Here is a 16286-nt window from a genome sequence, read left to right on the forward strand (position 1 = left end):
ATCTTTGTCCAGGTACTTCGTCGTGAGATATGCTTTAAGTTTTAGAAACTTTTGCTCTCATTGTCTCCAGCTCTAGCAAATATGTACTATGAGAACAAACGAGGACTGTGGCAGTAATCTCTTCAATAACCAGTTCGTAGAAACGATGGACCAAAGGTATAGTTCTAGTCCATTTCTTCCATTTTTTCTTTGTTTTCCCAGGCCTTTGTAAGTGAGTACGCAATTACTGGCAACGATGCTGGCCGCGGGAGTCTTGGCTGCGCTCGCACAAGCAGCATTCGTGATTGGCATAGAGCGAAGTAACTTCCACTAGAAAAATAGTAGAAAGTTTTCTCTACCACAGTGATGTTGTAAGATACGCTATATGTATTGTGTTACAAGTTACGATTCCCTCTTGGTGAATACTAGCGATCACAGGTATGATAGAAAATTTCAAGATCTCCAGTGTTTTTTATATGAGAACTGTGCACTGACTTTGCCACTTGATTATAGATGGAATCTAGATTTTATAGTCTGCGACTCATGGCAATCGTATGGAACGCCATACTGGGTCAAAAGTTCTTCAAGCTCTTGAGTAAACGTTACCAGCGTGGTACTTCGGAAACAATCCATCTCGTAGGTGAGCAAAACAAGAGGTATAATGGATGGATTTTTTGCTCTAAGGCTGGAAGCAAAAGCGTGGGATTCTAAGCTCAACATTGATGGATCATTGTGGAACTAGGCAAACTCCACGTCGCAGCAGCCAGAATCGATTCTGTCGTCGAGCAATGCGATTCTTGATACATGACATTGCTCGACGTCAGAATCACAGCCATGAGAATCGATTCTGACGTCGAGCAAAGTCATGTATGAGAATTCACAAAGATGCGCTATACAGATATAAAAAGAAACAAAGTTCTTAGTTAAATTTGTTTTGATCTTGACCGTGACAATGTCTTAGTGGTGAAATGTTTTGTAGTTTAAATTAAAATTGTCAATCTATATGTATGGTCAAAACATTGACGTTCTCCTGATCGATCTGAGTGAAGTTCACGAAGAACATGATCAAATGCGGAGGTTTTAAAGCACTGTCCAATCGTTTGATCCATTCTAACCTCTTTACCAGCCACAGTTACAAGCAATCCACTTGGCGCGTTTACATTGCGCCAGCTCAAAAAGGCTCTCTTTTCGTTGCTTTTCGGCTTTTTAGGGTTCCAGCAGCGCCGAGCGGCCGCTTCCATCGATCGAGCTCTCATGGCCCCCGCATTGCCGGTCCGGGGCAAGAATCCCGCCGCCAAGCCAGCGCCGGATGAGCCTGACAGGCCGATCAAGATGAGGAGGAAGAAGAAGAAGCTGCCCCACGAGGTCGAGAATCCCCAAGGTGAGATCTCTCCTTGCAAGCCCGCGGCGTTCCTGGGCTTCTTCAAGCCTGCATTGGCAAAGAGGGCCGGCGAGGAGCCAAATCCCCATGGTGAGATCACTATGACGAATCCAGAGGCCTTTCTTGGGTTCTTCAAGCCTCCCCGGTGGATTAGAAAGTGCCCGGCGACGCGGGATGAGGTCTACTCGCCATTGCCGCCGCCCGATCCAGCCAAAGTTCCTCGTCTCAAGAAGAAAAAGGTATGGTTTCTTTGCTCTTAGAAAGAACTAGACTTGTTTAGTTTTTTTTCTTGCAAATCTAGACCCTGTTAGTTTTCTTTCTTTCTTGCAGTGGAAGAGGAGACCTCGCGGCTATAGAGTGAGACGAGGATGGTTTTGTGAGCACGCAGGATTGTCTCCCAGGAAAGGCCGCGGCAACAACTTCATGAACTTCACTCCGCAAGAACAGGAGGTTTTTCTCTCCACCACCAACGTTTTTCTTTCACTATCAGCTCGCGAATGGTATACTTTCAGAACGAGTTCTTCTTTGTATGAGTTTTTTAATGCTTTGGCTTTGTTGCTATGTAGATGCTGAAAGAGGCCGCGGAACGCAGGCGGAGGAGAGCCGAGGCCAAGTACAACAAGATGTACCGGTCTTATATCAGCGGCTTGGAGAATCGGCAAGGCCACATAATGCGACTGATGAGTGACTTGGTGAATCTCGCGGATCGAAAACACCATGAGAAGCATTCGTTGCTCTACGAGCAATGGCGAGTACAAGTGTACGAGTATATTCAGCGGCAGATCGAGGACTCTCTCGAAGAAATATCCCCTGACTATATCAAGGACAAGCTAAGTACGTTCTTCAGGAGATTTGTTTTGTTGTTACATGTCACCTCATCTTCTGTTTGTCCAGGGTGGTTCCACTATCAATATATGGCGATTGCGAACAAGCAGATGGTGATGCGGGACTATCCGAGACCGGACTACGATCCGTTTGAACCGCTCAAGCATACCATTAAATTTTCGGTGAAGGAGTTATGCGACCCTGTGAAGCACGACTTGACAAAGGTCAGTCAGTCACATTGATTTGCACGTAAGATACTAACTTACAAGGTGACAGGAAAACACGGAGAAGCGTTTCATGGGTGATCCTGTTGCAGACCAGGCAGTGACTAAAGAAACGCTCGATCTGAAGTACTGGCCAGCATACCAGTTTCGCGCATCAAAGTGGGGACATATTCAGGCAGATGAGGAGGATGGTTCCGAGATTGTCATTTCGCAGCCTGAGTGAGCCGTCCTTCTCTCGGCACCAAGTTACGAGATAACTGAATTGTTTGTTTGTGATGTTTGCAGCACATTGTATTCTCACGATGTCCTGTACAACCAAGTATTCGTCGGAGATGAATATGTCAAAGCTGAGCTTCCAAGAGGAAAATATGTAAGTGTAACGAGTTTGACGTCAATTTCCTCTTGGCACATTCTCTCATCATACTTCACTGATCCTGGTTTTCTTTTTCGCAGATGGTTCCTAACAAAGGAATGTTACCTGAAAATCACGTGGAGAAACCACATGGGAAATGCCAGGTTTGGGATGCGGAGTTTCGAAAGCAGCCCAAGCTCAGGCTATGGTATAACTGAAGTCAACAGTGGTTTCGGGCGTCAGCATGCATGGGTTTGCGAGACAAGTGTTATATCTAGCATATGTTTTAGCATATCTGCCTAATATTTTGATGTTACAGGAAAGCATGTTGTACATTACGAGCATTCGTTTGCGTGCTCTCTCAACGAGAGCCATTAAAAAACGTTCTCCAGCATGCTCAAAAAAAATTCTATCCTTACTTGACTTAGAGCAACGGGTAAAGCTGTTGCTGTTGTTGCCGCCTGCAGGAAGGAAGAGGTGATCTGCAAGTGCTCTGGACGTCGTCGTCCTCAAGGTTTACCTTTATCCTCTTTCTAGCTTGCATGTGTTCCAAGATGTCGCTGATCGTACTTGGTGCTCTTTTCAGTGTTGGAGACTGCTCCCAGCCTCCAAAGAGATTGCCTTGCGGATAGAGGGACCAGTACGTACTCAGCTCCGAGGTGTTGCCAAAACACGGCTCCGAGCTGGAACTCTTTGGATAGTCGTCGTGGTACTGACTTTGCTGGGGCACTCCACTTCGGTTGGATAGATCTTCAGGCATATCGTCGGGCAAGCAGCTGGCAGTCATCAGGTTCTCATGAGCACAGAACTGGGGAAGCGCTAGCTTGGAGTTATCTATGTCCGGCAAGGCTGCCAGCATTTCGTCCAACCCGGACTCGGACTCCTCGGCCTCGGCCTCCTGCTCGGGCTCCATCTCGGCTTCCGGCTCGGGCTCAGTGTGACGCGACGACACCATGACTTTGAAGGCCCCGCTGGTTTTTTCATATATCCGACACAGCACCCAGTCATCCAGCTGAAAAAAAGACGAGACACAGTGAGCCCCCAATTCGGATAAGAGCAGGCAGGTGGAACTTACTCGGAGAGATTTGTGATCCTTGGCCGGCTTGTGGCTGCTCGACTCGACCAGCCGGTACTCGTGCATTATCCAGTTGGTCTTGACGCCCTTTGGAGCTTTTCCATCGTAGAAGACGAGGGCCTTCTTGACGCCAACTTTGCGGTTGCCTCGGGTGTGAATCGGTTTGTCAGTGCCGGTGGCCTTCCAGTAGCCGGACCCGGCTGCTCGGTTGGGGCGAGCACCGTTTGGATACTTTCGGTCTCTGGGAGTGAAGAAGTACCACTCTCGCTCGCCGAAGTAGGCCTTGCTCGGGAGATCCCAGGGGCTGAACTTGTAGAGGTCTACTTCGGCTATCACAGGAACAGGGAATGGTTTGGACTCGGCCTTCTTGCACAAGTAGTGGACGACGAGCTCCTCGTCTGTGGGATGGAACCTGAAGCCAGCAGGCAAATGCAGCTGTGACGAGGAGGGGGAGAACTTCGCTGGAGCCATCTCCGACTTTGAGGTACTTTACTGTTGCTTGGCTAAAATCTCTTCTTCTGTGAAACCCGAGTCTATAAACTCTCTATGCTAAGATCCTGGTCGCCCTTTTCAGGTGCGCAGCTCCTTCTGCTCGATTAAGTCGCGAGAAATCGCGAGAAAACGAAGGGGGTGCTGCTACTCTGAGCTGCGCTTCCACGCTTCCACCACGAAGTCTCGCTGGACGATTCTATCTTAATTGTGCGCCAAGTGAGTGAAGAGCTCTCCTCTCATGATCTTCCCTTCTCTTCACAGGGTGCTTGTTTCTATTGCAGCTTATAGTAGGGCCTTAAAAGCTTAAGTGCCTTGGACAGACTTTCTAGAACGACGACTTACTGGAAGGCCCACCGGTTTTAACTAGATACTTTTTGACTTGTATAGTGTGTGAGACGTGGTAAATTATCCTCGAGAGCGAGCAAAACTGGGCTATCTGCGGGGTAAGTTTACCGAAAAGCTACGTAGCGCCTAACAGGGATATCCCTGGCGACGAGTACAAAAGGAAGCTTCCTAGCGTGCTTCCCTGGACTTTATGGAGATGTTGCATATATTGATTTATTTTGACAGAGTCAATATCCAAAGATCAAAGTTTTTAAAAACATTTAAGTTCTCTTTAGTTTGATCATTGACCATTGACCGAGCGATCGTGGCGGCCGAATCCGGTGAATGCTGCGAGCGGCAAGGGTTCAAACGGCCTGACCATTGACCATAAACCGCTGGCCGGCCATACAGGGGATCGTTGACCGCAATGACCGGGGGGGTTTGAATGCGTTTGACTGGCGGCTGTTGCGCAGCTGCTTGGTGGCCTTCTCGGACGTGGCGTGGTGATCTTGGAATTTGTTGACCAAACCGGGTTGCCAGGGTCAACCATCTTCAACGTGACCGTTTCCAATTTCTTTTGCGTTGCCCATTGAGGAATGCTTTCTTTAGACGTGAGGGAAGCATCGCAAGAAGGAACACCCAAAATTTCGCGAGAAAGTTCCTCTTCTTTTTTTAAGGGGATCGAACTCCCGTCATTTTCAATTTTGCCCTAGAAGGACAAAACCCTAAAGTGATTGTCAACAGGATCACGTGCATTCTTGTTTTTACGGCGAGGTGGCGGCGTGCATGCGTGACAATGGGGAAAGTTCAGGGGAGCTTTCCATGCTATGGAACCAAAAGTTGATGCTTCTAGCAATTTAGGTGTTTAATTGACATCTTTATATGTCCTAAAATAATGCAGCTTTCATGTGGCCTTATCTTTTCGGTTGGAAATGGACGGCCACGATCAGGAGCATACGATGTGTACACGTGGCGGCAATGTGAGGTTTTAGGGTTCCAGAGCGAGCAAGAGAATGAGGTTAGTGAAGGTCTCTACGTGTAGCTTGAATCAATGGGCTATGGATTTCGAGGGCAACCTCGGCCGGATCAACGAGTCCATCCGCCAGGCGCGAGCTGCTGGATCGGTGCTCCGCGTCGGCCCCGAGCTAGAAATCACCGGCTATGGCTGCGACGATCACTTCCTGGAGAACGACACCAGCGCTCACGCGTAAGCTTAGAATTTCTAGATTTGTGGGAGTGATTGATGTGCATTGTTGTTTCTAGATGGGAGTGTCTCGCGGAAATTTTGTCCTCGGATTTAACCTATGGGATCGTGTGTGATATCGGGATGCCTGTTGTGTCCGATGGCGTTCGCTACAATTGCCGGGTTTTTTGCCTCGATGGAAAGATCCTTCTCATTCGTCCCAAGAAGTTCCTGGCCAACGATGGGAATTACCGCGAGCTGAGATGGTTCGCGGCTTGGCAGCATCACAACTCGGTGATCGAGTACAAGCTCCCGGAGATCATCTGGTCCAAAACTTCGCAGAAGACGGTCACGTTTGGTGATGCCTACGTTTCGTTCTTGGATACGTAAGTGATTGTCTTGCTCGTTTTTCTTGCTCTCAATCTTGGTTTTTTTTGTTCTTCTCTTTCTTTCAGAGCTGTTGCTGTAGAGACTTGCGAAGAACTCTTCACTCCATGGTCGCCACACATTGGCCTGGCACTAAATGGAGTGGAGATCATTGTAAATGGGAGTGGAAGTCATCATCAGCTTAGAAAACTCAACACAAGGATTGAGTTGATGCAAGGAGCTACGCATAAGGCTGGTGGAGTTTATCTATACGCTAACCAGCAAGGCTGTGATGGTGCCCGTCTCTATTATGGTAAGCTTTGCTTCTCCAGTGAATAAGTTTTTTTACGTCATGAAATGCTAGACGGATGTGCGACCGTTTTCGTGAATGGCGATATGGTGGTCCAGGGCTCTCAGTTTTCATTAGCCGATGTGGAAGTCTTGACTGCTTGTGTTGATTTGGACGCGGTAAGATCGGAAAAAATATTTGTTTTAGTTCTGTTGACACGAATTTGCAGGTTTCGACTTTCAGAGGATCTATTAGCAGTTTAAGAGAACAGGCCAGCCAGCATAAGTTTATGCCCTACGTTTCTGTTGATTTTCGGCTTTCTAGGCCGGACGATAGCCTTCTTTTATTTCCTACGCTACCGATACTGGTGGGATCCTTACTTTATGATAAAGTGGTTGATCTATTTGTTTGTTACGTGCACGCAGCCTAGATACTACTTACCCGAGGAGGAGATAGCTCTTGGTCCTGCTTGCTGGTTGTGGGATTATTTGCGACGTTGTGGTGCGACAGGATATCTCCTCCCGCTATCTGGAGGAGCAGATAGCTCCTCTGTGGCCGCTATTGTGGGATCGATGTGCCAACTTGTAATAAGAGGTATGCTCTTCGCCTGAAGTTTCATGGAAAGTTTGATTTTGATCTTTTTGGTGTGTAGCTATTGAAGAAGGTGATGAGCAAGTTTTAAACGATGCCATCAGGATAGGAAACTACGAGAATGGGAAGGTGCCAAAAAGCGCCGAGGAGTTTGCAAACCGGATTGTCTTCACCGTTTATATGGGATCTGAGAACAGGTAGAAAAGTTTAGGCTTTGTTGATTGACTAAGTTTTTTCTTGTTTTCAGCTCAGCGCAAACTCTCAATCGTGCAGCTCAACTCGCTTCGCAAATTGGAGCTTCTCATATGGATCTCAAAATCGATAAAATAGTATCAGCGTTGGTGTCGCTGTTTACAAGCTTGACTGGAAAAGTTCCTCGTTACAAGGTAAGCCTCATTTTATATGTTCAGCGCCTGACAACAGGGCTTTTTCAGGTGGATGGAGGTTCTACTGCTGAGAATCTCGCTCTACAGAATTTACAAGCTAGAATCAGGATGGTGATTGCCTATATGCTTGCATCACTACTCCCTTGGGTGAAAGGGAAGAGGGGATTCTTTCTTGTTCTAGGAAGCGCGAACGTAGACGAAGGTCTACGAGGATATCTTACAAAAGTAAGTGCATGTGTTTAAGTTTGTTCATAGTCCTAATATATGCTGTTCAGTATGACTGTAGCTCGGCAGATTTAAATCCAATTGGTGGCATAAGCAAGCAGGATTTGCGATCATTTCTTCGCTGGTGTGTAAATAATCTCCACTATCCCATTCTTGCGGAGGTTGTATCAGCTCCACCGACGGCAGAGCTTGAGCCAATCAGAGAAAACTATTCGCAGGTAGTTTGAACACTCCTTTCAGTTCTTTTGTCCTGGAGACGAATTACTACATTGTCGTTTTCGCAGACTGACGAAGAGGACATGGGGATGACATATGAGGAGCTTTCAATGTATGGCCGTCTCCGCAAGATCTTTCATTGTGGCCCCGTGTCTATGTTTAAGGTGTGTTTCGTAGCATCTTTCCTCCACGACACTGATGTGATTCTCTGCAGAACTTATGCCACCGATGGCATGGCAAGCTTGATCCAGGCCAGGTAGCCATAAAAGTCAAAGACTTTTTCCGGTTCTACGCGATCAATCGCCACAAAATGACCACCATAACTCCTGCGTATCATGCTGAGGTATGGTGTAAGAAAAACAGTCCAGCCGATTTCATTTTTTCTTTTTTTCTTTGACTTCTTGCAGAATTACTCGCCAGATGACAACCGATTCGATCAGAGGCAATTCCTCTACAACACTAGGTGGCCCTGGCAATTCAAGAAAATCGATGAGATCGTGGAGCGCGCTGCGAAGACAGTAGTGACTGAGGAGCCAACTAAAGCTGAAGAAGCGAGCAAACTGGCAACTGGAATGGGAGTTCCCGCGGCTGCCTCTGGCAATCCTTTGGTTGGAATGTGATAGCACGAAGTCACAACCATACACGACCGTCGGATTGTAGCATCTCACGGTCTAGATTCGTAGTTGGAGATAACATTGGTATTAATGCTCTCCATTCTTTTAATGCGTGGTTCTAAAGTATTGCAGCATGGCAGCTTTTCCACCTTTTGATCAGCTGCAGCATCTCATTCTTGCTCTAAGTTTGGATCAGGTAAGAGCTTTTCCTTCCTCTTTGTTTTCATCTAGAACACATTGTCGACAATGGTGGTGTGGAAGCATTGCTCACACTCTCGTTCGAGTTAGAATCAACAAGTACAGAAATAGAGTAGCTCAGGTACGCATTTCTTCCAGTTTCTCTCCTGTTAATAGTAAGCTAGTGCAGGCAGGGAATTTCTTGGTGGATGGGAATTTTTCCCGTGACTACACATTCTCACCTTCAAAAGAATGGCTCGCTAAATGTCCAAGCTGGGACAAGTTTCGTGGATTTCGAGTTCCAGGAAGGAAGTAAGTTTCAAATTCTGTTACTAGCAAGGGTGATACTGTTTGCAGGTTAAAACTGGAAAGCTAACTTCGTAAGAACTAAGTTCGCGGTTTATGGCACAATTATGCATGCGTTGCATTCGGACTTGCAGAAGGGGGACTATCAAACATCCAACAGGTGATTGATTGAAGCTGGATTCACAGTTTCAAATAAACTTTCCCGCAACTGGACGAGCGTCTCAAAGAGCTCAACTTCACGCAACTCAGAGGCCGTTTCCTAGGCCGTTCTCAACACTGTCAGCATCCTCTGGAGGCACCTGACTCTTCACAGCAAGCTTGCCGAGGCCATGGGCACTGGTAAAAGTGTAGGCCAATTGAAACTGAGCTTGCGGGATGCACGAACCTCTAAGCTTTACACAGATCACAAACAATATCCAGTTAAGTGTCTCTCGTTCTCTCTCAGCTTAAGGAATGATTTACTTGAACGAGATCACATTAATAGCACAAAATCCAAATCTTGAAAGCTCTACATTTACAAAACGATGGCAGCCTATTCGTGTTAACTTATCAAAAGTGTGGAAGCTACAGAAGTGCGCGTGTGCTTGTTTGAATTTCTCTAGGTCATTGACACACTTACACTTGCAAGCTTGAACACGTCCTTGACAAATCCTTTCGAGCGCTTGGTGCAATTTCATGCGACCCACCACCATGACCTGCAGAGAAAAAGATTTCAAATATTCAATCCAAAGTTCACGGATTCAAAAGGAGCTTACCTCCAGAATTACGAGATGATCACCACTGAGCTGTGAGCGATCTAGAATTTAAAAAAAAACACCATCAAAGTATGAGTGCGAGTGAAAGAATAGTTCTCTCTTTTTGATATACATGAATCCCAGAAACGCTGTTACCTCTTCCAGCCTTCCCGTGGATCTTAAAAGTGACGTCGAGTCTATTCCTCCTGCCCCGCTAATTCATTTCCAGTTGTGTTCTCTTTACATGGGATCCGAGAACAGGTAGGCTAGAAAGTTTTTCGGATTTGTTAAGTGAATGTAAGATTTTTATTTTTCAGCTCAGCGCCGACGCTCAATCGTGCAGGTCAACTCGCCTCGCAAAAAATCGATAAAATAGTATCAGCGTTGGTGTCGCCGTTTACAAGCTTGACTGGAAAAGTTCCTCGTTACAAGGTAGGCCTCATTTTTATATGTTCAGCCTCTTGGCAACAGTTGGATGGAGATGGCTATTGCTCAGAATCTCGATCTACAAAGTCTACAAGCTAGGAGCAGGATGGTGATTGCCTATATGCTTGCATCACTATTCCCTTGGGGGACAGGGAAGAGTGGATTCTTTCTTGTTCTAATTAAGTTCGTTCATTGTCCTTTTGGTATGACTGTAGCTCGGCAGATTTAAATCCAGTTGGTGGCCTAAGCAAGCAGGATTTGCGATCATTTCTCCGCTGGTGTGCAAATAATCTCCACTATCCCATTCTTGCGGGAGAGCCAATTAGAGAAAACTATTCACAGGTAGTTGAAACACTCCTTTCCCGTTCCCTTTTCTCGGAGACGCATTACTATATGTTGCATTTGTTGTTTTCGAAACATCAAGTACGCAAGATCTTTCATTGTGGCCCCGTATCCAATGTGCTTAGGCCACCAACTGGCCGTTTTAAGGTGTGCTTCGATGTGATATTCCGCAGGACGTATGCCATCGGTGGCATGGCAAGCTTGACCCGGGCCAGGTAGCCATAAAAGTTGATCCAGTTCTACTCGATCAATCGCCAAGAATTGACCAATAACTCCTACATATCATATCATTTCTTCTTTTTTTTTTGTTTTTTCTTCTTTGGCTTCTTGCAGAATTACTCGCCGGATGACAACCGATTCGATCAGCTCTACAGCACTAGGTGGCCCTGGCAATTCAAGAAAATCGATGAGATCGTCGAGCCAACTAAAGCTCAAACTGCCAACTGGAATGGCAATCCTTTGGTTGGAAAGTGATAGCACAAAGTCACAGGTAGAGAACTAAGTTCTTCATTGGGCTCTCATGGTTCTAATTTAATTGCTTTTCTCTCATGGTTCTAATATATAATTTTCTCTCTCTCATGGTTCTAATCTTTTATGGTTTTACTTAAGCTATTTTTTTGCTTGGCTATGCGTTTCTTCGCGAGATGACACGTGACAAAGCTTCTGAGCATGAAGTGTAGCGTGACTGGATCATATATGCTTTTACTTTTTCATACTTCTCCCAGAGGGACTGTTGCATGAAGGAAAGAGAGGGGCCTCTTTTTAGGGATTTTTGGGGCGATCGAGCGGCCTAGGCGCCAATGCAGGCCGCTAGCACCGCCTCGGGATCGCGATTCTTGGAGCTGCGATGGAAGGCGAGCAAGGATGCGCTGGTTCCTGCCGCTGCGCTGCCGAAAATCTCCAAGAAGCCGAAGGTCTCCGTGTCATGCAGCTCTGATTTCTTTCTTTCGGGGCGCGCGATCGCCAATGCTGGAGCTCCGGCTGCCGCTGCGAGGAACGGAAGCTGTCGTGGGGATGGAGATCGCTCGAGGAAGGTCTGCATTGTGTGGTTTAAGAAAGACCTTCGCATGGATGATCATCCGGGGCTGGTTGCCGCCGCGTCCTCGGGATATGACGCTGTGATCCCGCTCTTTGTCTTCGACCCCATGCTGTTTCGAGGTTTGCTTGGAGAGATTCCTTCCTCTTTTTTTTTTTCTTCTGATGGTTTGATGTCCAGGATGGTCTCAAGACTTTGTGGAGGCGCTCGTGGAGGCGGTGGCCGACTTGAAGCTAGCTCTCCAAGCTGCTGGATCCGATCTCGCTATTAGAGTTGGAAGTGCGCAAGATGTCATGTACAAACTAGTCCATCAGGTATCGAACTCCTTTTAGTTTTCTTATGGTGACGCTGACTCTTGCCAATGCACAGGTCAACCCTCGCGATGTTTTCACGGAAGATGAGATCGAGGAAGGGCCGAGAAAGATTGTGTGTGATACATGGAGCGTTTTGAAAGCAAAATGCCAGAACGAGCCTGCTTTAAGACAGTGGACAGCATCACTTCATGAAAACCAGGTGAATTGGAAGTGCATTGCTGATCTCATGCAAACTCTTGGTTTCTAGGACCTGGAATTCATTTCCGACGACTATAGGAAGTACAAAGCCATGCAATATTCTCTGGTTTCTCCTTTAGGGGCGCCTTCACTATTGCCACCACTTCCAGGAGATGTGAACAAAGGTACGGGATTTTATTCTTATAAACTGTACTTATATTGTGAACCGTGCAGGGAGCATTCCGGCAGTTGAAGACTTTATTCTTCTCGTTAATCAGTCTCAGCTAACAATTCTGAAGGAAAAGGACGCAGGGGAGACTCTTATGTATCTCCAAAGAAGTTCGAGGACAACGAGGAGGCGGCCATTGTGGCTCAGGAAACTTAATGCGTGGTTTCCGAAGGTTATGGCAAACAACCTATCAGGTGTCGAACACGACGTTTTCGTAGGATGCGGTGCTACCGACGCTCTACACGCTCTAAGAGCCTTCCTGCAATTTCCACAGCCTTCAACATACAATCGGAGGATGTTGGTAACTCTCTAACTTGATGTATTGAATTTTCTCAGAATTCTCATTGTTTTGCGCAGGACGCAGCACTTGCAGAGAAAAAAAGACGTATCATTCCGGTCGACCTTTGGCAAAGTGTTAGCCCTGGGGACAATATCATTGAGAAGAATGCATCACGAAGCTCTGCTGTATAGCACGAGCAAATGGGTTTCATCTCAAACAGTCACAACTGCGATAGACGAAGTAAAACTCATCGAGGTACATTTTGCTGATATCTAGTAATTTGTCTCATGGACTGCAACTTTCCAGTGGTACAGCTTACTTCAAAGGAAAACACAATTGCAGGAGGCTCGAAATGGCTGGCAAGTGAAGACTTGGAAATGGCGAGGTTTTCTTATACAGGTATCCTCGGTAATTGTTATGGGCAAACATAACGCTTTTAAATTTTGCAGTATACTACATGTGGTGACGAAGGCCCCGCGGTGGTCTTAGTTCACGGCTTTGGAGCTTTTTGGCAGCATTATCGGGACAACATCAGAGAGCTCGCAGGGAATAAAAACCGAGTCTGGGCCATTACAATGCTGGGTTTCGGAAGATCAGAAAAACCAGGCATTATTTATACAGAGCTATTGTGGGCTGAGCTCCTGAGAGATTTTATCGCCGAGGTTGTTGGCGAACCTGTTGTACTCGTGGGAAATTCTTTGGGAGGTAGTATTTTTTTAAATGCTGAACTCCCTGATTAACTATGAATGTGCAGGATATATCGCAACTATGGTAGCTGGCTTTTGGTCTTCTTTAGTAAAGTCGCTTGTGCTGCTAAATACTGCTGGCATTGTGGATCCCAATTATGAATTTGTCGCTAAAGTAAGTATATCGTCATGGCTCAAACTTGGGTTCACATGTTTATCTACAGGCTGTAAAGAGAAAAGGTATTCCTCGGGCAAGCTTACAAGTTCTACTTTTTTTTCTGCAGCAGCAATGTGCTTCGGCTTTCAAGCTTTGTTATCCTTCCGTAAGAATGTCTGTTTCAATGTTTGCACTCGTTGAAGTTTCTTGTATTTCATTTCACAGCACAGCGAAAGAGTTGACGAGTGCATTCTTGGCGAAGCTCTAAGAGCAGTATCCTCTATTTATACTTGCTCTTTTTCGTTTTTTCTCTCAGTTTCTTTGACAAAACACAGTCATTTGATCCAGGGGCAACATCTGTACTCGAAAGCATGTTCTACTTGCGCTTGCCTCTGCCTCTTAACTTTTTGCTTAATCAGTACGAAGGAAAAACGCTGATTGTACAGGTGCATAAAGCTTTGATCATGTTCTCTCTCTGATATGCTTATTGTCTCTAGGGAATCTTTGATCCGCTGCAAAACGCCTTTAGAAAAGCTCGGGCTCTACAAGCATGCTCCAAAGACATCACAGTGAGCATCGTGAATGCTGGTACGGTTCTGTCTCTTTACGTTGCAAATTGCTAAGTGATTCGTCCGTAGGCCATTGTCCGCATGATGAAGTTCCGGAAGAAGTGAACAGGATTATCAGCGGGTGGGTTAAGGATACAAGTTCGAAGCCAGTAGATGGACGTGCCATTACAGGCACGAGAAGGTTCGAAATCGATTCTTTAAATAGATAGTTATTACAGATCCCGAGGCACTAGATTCACTCGAACAGATGTACAACTGGAAGAAGAATAATGGAAGGAAGGTTCGAATAGCTCAAGGTACTCAATCGAGATTCGAGAACTTCTAACTACGTAAACAGATACTCCCGAGAGAGGTAAGCTGTCTTTGTTTCCGATTTGCTATGAACTGAATGCTGTGTGACGAAATGCTCCTACAGGTGACCAACTAGTTCGTGCTTCCTTGGGCCTTATCCGTGTTATTACTTTCATCACTTTAGTGCTGGCGGGGACCTGCACAAACGTTGAGTGGGTGTCCTTTGGCACATAAGCTACGTGGGCTGGAGAATCTTTTGAATTATTGGAATCCCGGATAGAGGTCAGCAGAATCTCGTTATAAGTTCGCTTCTCTGCGTTTTCCCCTAATTTCATTTCGTTTGTGCTCTTTCAGTCAGAGGATTCTACCAACATGCTGGAGGCAACTAGCATCAATGGATATGCTCAACTGCGTGCATCGCATTTCTCCACTCGGGGATACTGTTCGACCTGTCTGGTATATTCAATATCCTGCATAGATCATCCGCTGTGACATAAGTTTCCTCTTTTCTCTCTGCTGCAGAATGGTAGACATTGACGTCGCGAAACGAGTTGCGGACTAGACAATAGATTCCTTGTTTCTGGCCTCACTTCTTGTTCACAGGTCTTTCTTGCTTGATCCCATATGGAACACGAAATCTCCAACTTTTATGTCGGAGGTACCGCGTGCTACTACGAAAAGCCATCACTTTCAAACCTCGAGACAGCAAAGAACCTGTTTCAGCAGCTCCTGGTAAGCCGGAGTGTCGCGGCCGAAGCAAGTAAGATATGGAACAACCTGGGCTTCTCTCTGAAAACAATCGTTGACGGAGAAATGGAGTTCGCAGTTGTCTCAGAGTCTCCAAAGCACAGGGGACAAGGGAACGGTTTCTACGTCGTGAAGCTTCTTCCGAAGAAACGCCAACCAAATGCCACGGCGCAGGGGAATATCGTTCTACAAGCCATGCACACTCCTTCGGATCTTCACATCCACAAGGTGGCATTCAAGCTGCTCATGGAAAGCAGCCTCTTCATAGCAGCGGCCTGGAACACCACGCACAGGAGAAACGTCGACCTTGGCAAAGAAGCCATGTCATATTTCAACTCGTTCACGGCTGCTGTGGCGAGAAGCTTCCCGAAGCCGAGAATCATCCAGCTCCATGCCTTCGACGCGACCTCTCACAAGATCAAGGGAGACATGATACTCAGCTCCTCCAAATCACAGGCCTCGGTCGGCGATGACGAGCAGTATCAGAGAGTCGTGTCCCGGATGAGAGCAGAGCTGGCGAAGTTCGTGATCCTTCACTTCCCAAAGGATGTCAAAGAGCTGGGTGGTACTCTCAACATAAACGCCAAAGTTTTCTACGAGAACAATCCCAGGGGGCTCTTCTTCCACGTCGAGATGAGCATGCCTCTGCGGCTGGATATGAGAGACAAGCCGGAGGCAAGGAGCGGCTTCATCCGAAGCTTTCTCTAACACGAAGGTACAGAGTTTCATTTTTTTTTTTCTTTCTGGGATTCCCTAACTAACTGAACTGTTCATTTCAGCCAGCTGGAAGAATCATCTTGTAAGCAATTTGGTCAACATTTTCGTTGGCCAATCTAAAATCACGTGTCCAAGGTTGATTTTCCTTTCGTTCCTTGTTTTTGTTTGCACTTATGCAGTACGAGCACGGACCGAGCTAAAGCATCTTGCTCGAGAACGAAAATGCTTATCAGAAACAGCTAGTCTAGAACTAGACAATCTCGAGCGGAACTCACCAAGAACTTCTCAGAGTTTCCATGTGACGGATTTGTCTCTTAGCACTGGCAATAAGGATCTTCTCTCTCTCTCTCTGTCTTTTTTGCAGTGATCCTATCCTTTTCTTGACCACCTCGAGCAGTATAGGCCTGGGTTGAAGAGTTCTGATATTGATCAAACCATCAACGACTGTGACGGTTTGTTTTCATTTCGTGAATTTTTAAAGTTCTGACATCTTTGCATGATAGGCGGAGCTAAGAACACGCAGCTTTGAGCAGAATACAGCACGACAATGTGACAGGCATGTTTTGCTTTTGTGCT

General features: G+C 46.4%; 5 protein-coding genes across 11 annotated transcripts; 4 read left to right on the top strand and 1 right to left on the bottom strand.

Annotated features, from left to right (window-relative positions):
* The first annotated feature begins 1192 nt into the window (after window positions 1-1192).
* LOC9657133 lies at window positions 1193-3159 on the top strand. The gene is made up of 7 exons (XM_024661016.1): window positions 1193-1599; window positions 1691-1860; window positions 1927-2194; window positions 2255-2409; window positions 2462-2628; window positions 2695-2779; window positions 2863-3159. The coding sequence occupies exons 2-7, from the start codon at window positions 1858-1860 to the stop codon at window positions 2977-2979; spliced, it is 795 nt and encodes a 264-aa protein (XP_024516784.1). The 5' UTR covers window positions 1193-1599; window positions 1691-1857; the 3' UTR covers window positions 2980-3159.
* Window positions 3046-4603, bottom strand: LOC9656040 (NAC domain-containing protein 72). The gene is made up of 2 exons (XM_002987191.2): window positions 3837-4603; window positions 3046-3773 (listed from the first exon to the last, which is right to left on the bottom strand). Exons 1-2 carry the CDS (start codon window positions 4305-4307, stop codon window positions 3186-3188), a joined length of 1059 nt encoding a protein of 352 aa, XP_002987237.2. The 5' UTR covers window positions 4308-4603; the 3' UTR covers window positions 3046-3185.
* A 1028-nt stretch (window positions 4604-5631) lies between these two features.
* Window positions 5632-8631, top strand: LOC9656041 (glutamine-dependent NAD(+) synthetase). The gene is made up of 13 exons (XM_002987113.2): window positions 5632-5859; window positions 5916-6221; window positions 6291-6514; window positions 6566-6669; window positions 6720-6857; window positions 6916-7084; window positions 7143-7278; window positions 7329-7467; window positions 7516-7692; window positions 7743-7910; window positions 7977-8072; window positions 8123-8251; window positions 8316-8631. Exons 1-13 carry the CDS (start codon window positions 5666-5668, stop codon window positions 8526-8528), a joined length of 2193 nt encoding a protein of 730 aa, XP_002987159.1. The 5' UTR covers window positions 5632-5665; the 3' UTR covers window positions 8529-8631.
* A 9-nt stretch (window positions 8632-8640) lies between these two features.
* LOC112341220 lies at window positions 8641-9218 on the top strand. Of its 2 annotated transcripts, XM_024661018.1 has the most exons (3): window positions 8641-8841; window positions 8890-9011; window positions 9057-9218. In XM_024661018.1, the coding sequence occupies exons 1-3, from the start codon at window positions 8656-8658 to the stop codon at window positions 9073-9075; spliced, it is 327 nt and encodes a 108-aa protein (XP_024516786.1). In that variant the 5' UTR covers window positions 8641-8655; the 3' UTR covers window positions 9076-9218. The 2 variants fall into 2 exon arrangements, with proteins under 2 accessions (XP_024516786.1, XP_024516785.1); XM_024661017.1 differs by having other exon boundaries at window positions 8641-9011.
* Window positions 9219-11245: 2027 nt separating this feature from the next.
* On the top strand, window positions 11246-15936 carry LOC9657134. 6 transcript variants are annotated; one of them, XM_024660976.1, is made up of 20 exons: window positions 11246-11665; window positions 11724-11857; window positions 11913-12056; window positions 12105-12219; window positions 12269-12560; window positions 12621-12798; window positions 12850-12942; window positions 12993-13248; window positions 13298-13404; window positions 13454-13552; window positions 13612-13659; window positions 13722-13832; window positions 13884-13974; window positions 14025-14136; window positions 14189-14251; window positions 14293-14307; window positions 14371-14528; window positions 14601-14702; window positions 14769-15708; window positions 15773-15936. In XM_024660976.1, exons 1-15 carry the CDS (start codon window positions 11308-11310, stop codon window positions 14223-14225), a joined length of 2175 nt encoding a protein of 724 aa, XP_024516744.1. In that variant the 5' UTR covers window positions 11246-11307; the 3' UTR covers window positions 14226-14251; window positions 14293-14307; window positions 14371-14528; window positions 14601-14702; window positions 14769-15708; window positions 15773-15936. The 6 variants fall into 6 exon arrangements, with proteins under 6 accessions (XP_024516744.1, XP_024516740.1, XP_024516742.1 ...); XM_024660972.1 differs by having other exon boundaries at window positions 14203-14307; window positions 14769-14796; window positions 14850-15708; XM_024660974.1 differs by having other exon boundaries at window positions 14203-14307; window positions 14769-14772; window positions 14850-15708.
* The last annotated feature ends 350 nt before the right edge of the window (window positions 15937-16286 follow it).

The sequence above is a fragment of the Selaginella moellendorffii genome, unplaced genomic scaffold, assembly GCF_000143415.4.
Source record: "Selaginella moellendorffii unplaced genomic scaffold, v1.0 SELMOscaffold_79, whole genome shotgun sequence".
Taxonomy (NCBI): domain Eukaryota; kingdom Viridiplantae; phylum Streptophyta; class Lycopodiopsida; order Selaginellales; family Selaginellaceae; genus Selaginella; species Selaginella moellendorffii.

Excerpts from the sequence above, each read along its gene's own strand:
- LOC9656041 (XM_002987113.2), top strand. The coding sequence starts at position 5,666 with ATGAGGTTAGTGAAGGTCTCTACGTGTAGCTTGAATCAATGGGCTATG. Across the intron at positions 6,515-6,565 it reads TGGTGCCCGTCTCTATTATG|ACGGATGTGCGACCGTTTTC; the intron begins GTAAGCTTTGCT and ends ATGAAATGCTAG. Across the intron at positions 6,858-6,915 it reads TTCCTACGCTACCGATACTG|CCTAGATACTACTTACCCGA; the intron begins GTGGGATCCTTA and ends ACGTGCACGCAG.
- LOC112341220 (XM_024661017.1), top strand. The coding sequence starts at position 8,656 with ATGGCAGCTTTTCCACCTTTTGATCAGCTGCAGCATCTCATTCTTGCT.
- LOC9657134 (XM_024660970.1), top strand. The coding sequence starts at position 11,308 with ATGCAGGCCGCTAGCACCGCCTCGGGATCGCGATTCTTGGAGCTGCGA. Across the intron at positions 11,858-11,912 it reads TGTACAAACTAGTCCATCAG|GTCAACCCTCGCGATGTTTT; the intron begins GTATCGAACTCC and ends GCCAATGCACAG. Across the intron at positions 14,137-14,202 it reads GCCATTACAGGCACGAGAAG|ATGTACAACTGGAAGAAGAA; the intron begins GTTCGAAATCGA and ends TCACTCGAACAG.
- LOC9656040 (XM_002987191.2), bottom strand. The coding sequence starts at position 4,307 with ATGGCTCCAGCGAAGTTCTCCCCCTCCTCGTCACAGCTGCATTTGCCT. Across the intron at positions 3,774-3,836 it reads AGGATCACAAATCTCTCCGA|CTGGATGACTGGGTGCTGTG; the intron begins GTAAGTTCCACC and ends TCTTTTTTTCAG.
- LOC9657133 (XM_024661016.1), top strand. Across the intron at positions 2,195-2,254 it reads CTATATCAAGGACAAGCTAA|GGTGGTTCCACTATCAATAT; the intron begins GTACGTTCTTCA and ends CTGTTTGTCCAG. Across the intron at positions 2,780-2,862 it reads AGCTTCCAAGAGGAAAATAT|ATGGTTCCTAACAAAGGAAT; the intron begins GTAAGTGTAACG and ends TCTTTTTCGCAG.